The sequence below is a fragment of the Physeter macrocephalus genome, unplaced genomic scaffold (genome assembly GCF_002837175.3).
Source record: "Physeter macrocephalus isolate SW-GA unplaced genomic scaffold, ASM283717v5 random_568, whole genome shotgun sequence".
Classification (NCBI taxonomy): domain Eukaryota; kingdom Metazoa; phylum Chordata; class Mammalia; order Artiodactyla; family Physeteridae; genus Physeter; species Physeter macrocephalus.
Window position 1 is genome coordinate 15,983 of NW_021145987.1, and position 4,261 is coordinate 20,243.

General features: G+C 50.5%; 1 protein-coding gene across 5 annotated transcripts in view; it reads right to left on the bottom strand.

Moving 5' to 3' along the window:
* TRIM7 (tripartite motif containing 7) overlaps nt 1-4,261 on the bottom strand; it is a 12,463-nt gene that overhangs the window by 2,597 nt on the left and 5,605 nt on the right. For 2 of the 5 annotated variants that reach the window (XM_007117564.4, XM_028486132.2), the window contains 4 exons: nt 2,967-3,197; nt 2,131-2,153; nt 1,729-1,844; nt 1,174-1,209 (listed from right to left, as the gene is read on the bottom strand). In XM_007117564.4, the coding sequence (XP_007117626.1) occupies nt 1,174-1,209; nt 1,729-1,844; nt 2,131-2,153; nt 2,967-3,197 (406 nt within the window). Of the gene's footprint in view, nt 1-1,173; nt 1,210-1,728; nt 1,845-2,127; nt 2,154-2,966; nt 3,245-4,261 lie in introns of those variants that run through there. The other 3 variants (XM_024134004.3, XM_028486131.2, XR_008616759.1) reach the window with 3 other exon arrangements.

A 4,261-nucleotide genomic window follows, 5' to 3' on the forward strand; every position in this document is an offset into this window, starting at 1 on the left:
CCGGGGCGCGAACCCGGTTTCCCTGCATCGGCAGGCAGACGCGCAACCACTGCGCCACCAGGGAAGCCCCAATAATTGATGAAGGTGTATGATGAGTACATAATACTCGCTATGCTCTTCTCTCTACTTTAGTGTATGTTTGAAATTTTCCATAATAAAAAGTTAAAATATGCACACTTGTTGTAAGGGCTACTATGTTCCAGGTCTGTTCTAGGCCCTGAGAATCCCACAGTGGAGTATCCCTGCCCTCCTGCAGCTTCCTTTCTATGGGGAGAAGGAAGAGACACAATAAATGATAGAGGGATCAGGAGAGCAGGCTGTAATTTCAACTAGAGGGGCCAGGGAAAGCCTTACTGAAAAGGTGCATTTGAGCACAGACATCAAGGAGATGAGGAAGTCAGATATGCAGCTGTCTCGGGGGAAGGGTGTTCCAGGCCCTGGCATAGCCGGTGCAGTGCAAAGGCCCTTAAGTAGCTGTGTGCTTGGTGCCTTCCAGGAGCAGCAAGGACTGTGTGTGGCTGCACGGAGTGAACCAGGGGAAGAGTGTGCAGTGAGGCCAGATCCCGTAGGGCCTTGAAGACCACTGCCAGAACTCCAGCCCTTACTGAGTGAGAGGGGCAGGGCTGTCACAGGGTTCTGAGCAGAGGAGGACATAGTCTGACTCAGTTGGTTTAGATTCTTCCCGAGTCAGATCTGATTTAGCTCAGTCATCAGCATCAGGAATATGTGCCCTCCCCTCCCAACTTCCCTTCCCCCCTTGGGGTTAGATCCCACTCACCCCAGAGCCCTGCAGGAGTGATAACCACCTCCTTTCCAGTCTTCAGTCTCCTCCTGCTTCCCCCCACCCCTGCACACAATCCCTGTCCCCAGGAGAGGTCTCCATCTCTCTGGGAGCGGGAACAGGGAAGAGAGGCTTGTACAGGTGACCGACAAGCACTCCCTGATCTAAGTATCTCAAGGTGCAGGGCACTCCTGCTCTGGAACACCTGATAGGCCTATGGGCCCCACTGTGGCCTGAAGGAATCAGAATTGTGAGGATGAGGAAGAAAGGGCAGTCGATGGCAAAGTTGCTGAGGTGGATGTGAAGAAGGAACCAAGAGAGCCCCGAGAGACAGTCACTGGATCTCTACATGGCCAAATGACGGGCACTCACTGTTAAAACAGCCATCATACCTTTTTCCTCTTTCTCCAGTTCTCCCCGAAGATCCTCTGAAGAGGAGAAACAAAGCAGGTTGTGTGTGAATGACATGGGAAATTTCTATTTGGCAACAACGGTGACAACACCTCTTGACATTTACAGCCCCACTGTAAATGTCAAATATCTGGGGGTTCACTCACTCCCCAGATACCCTAGAGTTGATGGGCAAGTGCTGGGCCAGTCATGGGGGTGGGGAGGGGGCTGTATTCTAGCTCTACCTCTCCCACTTCCCCCTCTTTTGTCTGGAGCCATTCTGAGCTGAGCTCCCCCTCCTTCTCCTTCTTTCTGCCCCCAGTGCCCCTCTACTCCATCTGTCCCCAGGGGAAGCTTCATGCCCTGGGGTAGGGGCAGGGGTTCTAAATAAATTAGCCACCACCGCCTCCCCCCCGCACCAGTCTGGCCTTGACACACCCTAGTTCCTGTTTTATCATACAGCTTTTGGAAAGGCACATCTTCAAGGACCCCAAACCACCAGAAACACACCATCACCACCAGGACTGCAGGGCCCAGCCCCCCACACAAGCCCCTACCTCTGAACTTCTTGAGCAGCCCCTTTAAGACAAAGGTCTTGAGAGAAACATTCCAGACTTTATTCTTCATCTCAGAAGAGACTGTGGTTGGCTTGGGGGCAGGCACATTGCTGCACCTGCAGGACAAGGACCCTGAGGAAGGCCCACTAACACTGTCCCACTCCCACTGGGCTTGACAATTAGGATGGTGAGGTCCTTTGGGTGGGGAGAGCTAAAAAGGAGAGCCTGACCCTGTACTGAATACCCATGGCCAGGCAGCAGATGTTTGCTTCAGAAGGTACCCAGGTAAGGCAGTGGGGGGATCGGGAGGTGAGAGGTCAGGGGTGGGGAATGAAGAGAGGCAGCTAAGTGGAAAAGAAGACCCAGCTTAGAGAGGCCCAAGGTATTGTTAGGTCCACTCACCTGCTTAGTGTGTTTTTGAATTCCTGGAAAGAACAATGAGAGAAAACCAAATCAGCACTCACTTTTGAGAAAATAAAACTGGCCCCTTGCCCTCCTTCCAGGGGAATAAGCAATAAGCAGGTGTATCACCCCCTACCTTCTGCATGGGGCCCAGGTGGCAACAGCTTCCCGATGCTCCCATTTATTACAGAATCATCACTGGAGCCAAGTGCTAGGACCCAATATTGCCTCTGCTTTCAACATCACCCAAGACAAGTGACAGCTCTTATGCAACAACTGGTCATCATTCAGATTAGTGCCTTTTAAATGACCTTTTTTTTTTTTTGGCCTCATGGCTTTGTGGTATCTTAGTTACCTGACCATGGATTGAACCCAGGCCCCCGGCAGTGGAAGTACAGAGTCCAGGGAATTCCCTTAAATGACCATTCTTGATCCATTTGTGACTTGTGAAGTTTATTTAGTGGATTGTGACTAATTATTGTAGAAGGAAATAAGACAGAATAAAAAACATCAAAGTGCATCACATGTAGTACAGGTAAGTGTCATTTTCTGAGACTTTTGTCACAATATATATAATAGAATACATTGTAAGATATATTATTGTGGATCATGGTCAAGAAAGTTTTTATCACATCCCTTTGGACCTCTAACCCCAGGAAAATCAGCACTCCTCTCTCTAGTCCACTTTGGCTCTAGAGGTGTGATTCTACTAAACTCATAGGATCTGATTCTGTTCTCGCTGCCATTCTTGTTTCCTCATTTGAAAAGTGGGAGGGATAAATTCATGCCTCCTGCCTTAGGATAAATGACTCATACCCTGGCCAAGCCAGGCTCACCTGGAGAAAGTCAAGATCAGGCTTGCAAGTTGTCTCCTGGATCTGGCTGCTGAGCTTGGAGAGCTGGGCAATCTCACCCCCAAGCTGGGCCAGGTTCTCATTCTGCTTCTGTGTCACCTCCCGGGACAGCTCCTCCAGGCGGCCCAGGAGCCGGCCCTCCTGCTCCACCAGGAAGGCCCGCAGAGCCTGGAACTCCGCCCCAACCTTCTCTCGCTCGGCTGCCATCTGCTTCTGTCCCAGGAGAGGTGAAGTTGAGGAGGGCAAAGGGATGTGGGCATCTGAGACACAGCATTTGGATAGAAGCCTCTGAGCCATCCCACAGGGCAGGGGTCCATCCCCCTCACTGCTCAGGGGTCAGAGACTCACGCATGCGTGCCCACCGTGCACACGCTCTAGTTTAAATGTTCCAATTCCGAGCACGCAGCAGCCTCAACACGTGCTTTCCCTTTCCCTGTCACAGTTGCGCCCATGTGTCTCTTTAGACCTGGGCTCTCCCACCAACCTAGGCTCTCCCACCAACCTAGGGCAACTACAAACTCACCCCAGAACCCCCCAGGGCTGCAGTTTCCTTATTTGAAAAGCGGGAGGGATAAAATAGTGCCTCCTGCAGTCACTGTAAGGATTAAACTGAGGTCCCCAAACACATTTATTTTGTGTTAAAAACAAGACAACAGGCCCCAAATGGAGTTGCTTATGTTAAGCCCCACATCACCAAACCGAGACCTAATGACAGTTTCAGCTCTCTCACAAATGTTATCTTAAACCAGCCTATAAGGAATGGCCTGATCCGTATTTGTTCAGTAATCTGCCTGATAAACCCCTGCCATCCCCTACAGGGAAAGCAACTTTGCAATAGCCAACCCACTTCTTTGTGTGTGTGACCAAATTCATGATCTTTATTCTGCTGAAATTAGAGCATCCAAACACATGATGGTTTCAAGTTATTGTAGAGTTGGAAATCGTCTTTGATAGCACACAGTGAGATCTCAAACATAATGCTGTATAACTCTTCTCACTTCAGTTTAGTTCAACATTTTCAGCAATGATTTAATATATGATTTATAAGGCAACTTTAAGGTGTGGCTTTGAAGCAAAACCTTCGTGGAGTGGGGGCTGCTGATGAAAACTCATTTTAAGACATAGAAACTTAAAGTAGGGCTTCCCTGGTGGCGCAGTGGTTGAGAGTCCGCCTGCCGATGCAGGGGACAAGGGTTCGTGCCCCGGTCCGGGAAGATCCCACATGCCGCGGAGCGGCTGGGCCCGTGAGCCATGGCCGCTGAGCCTGCGCGTCCGGA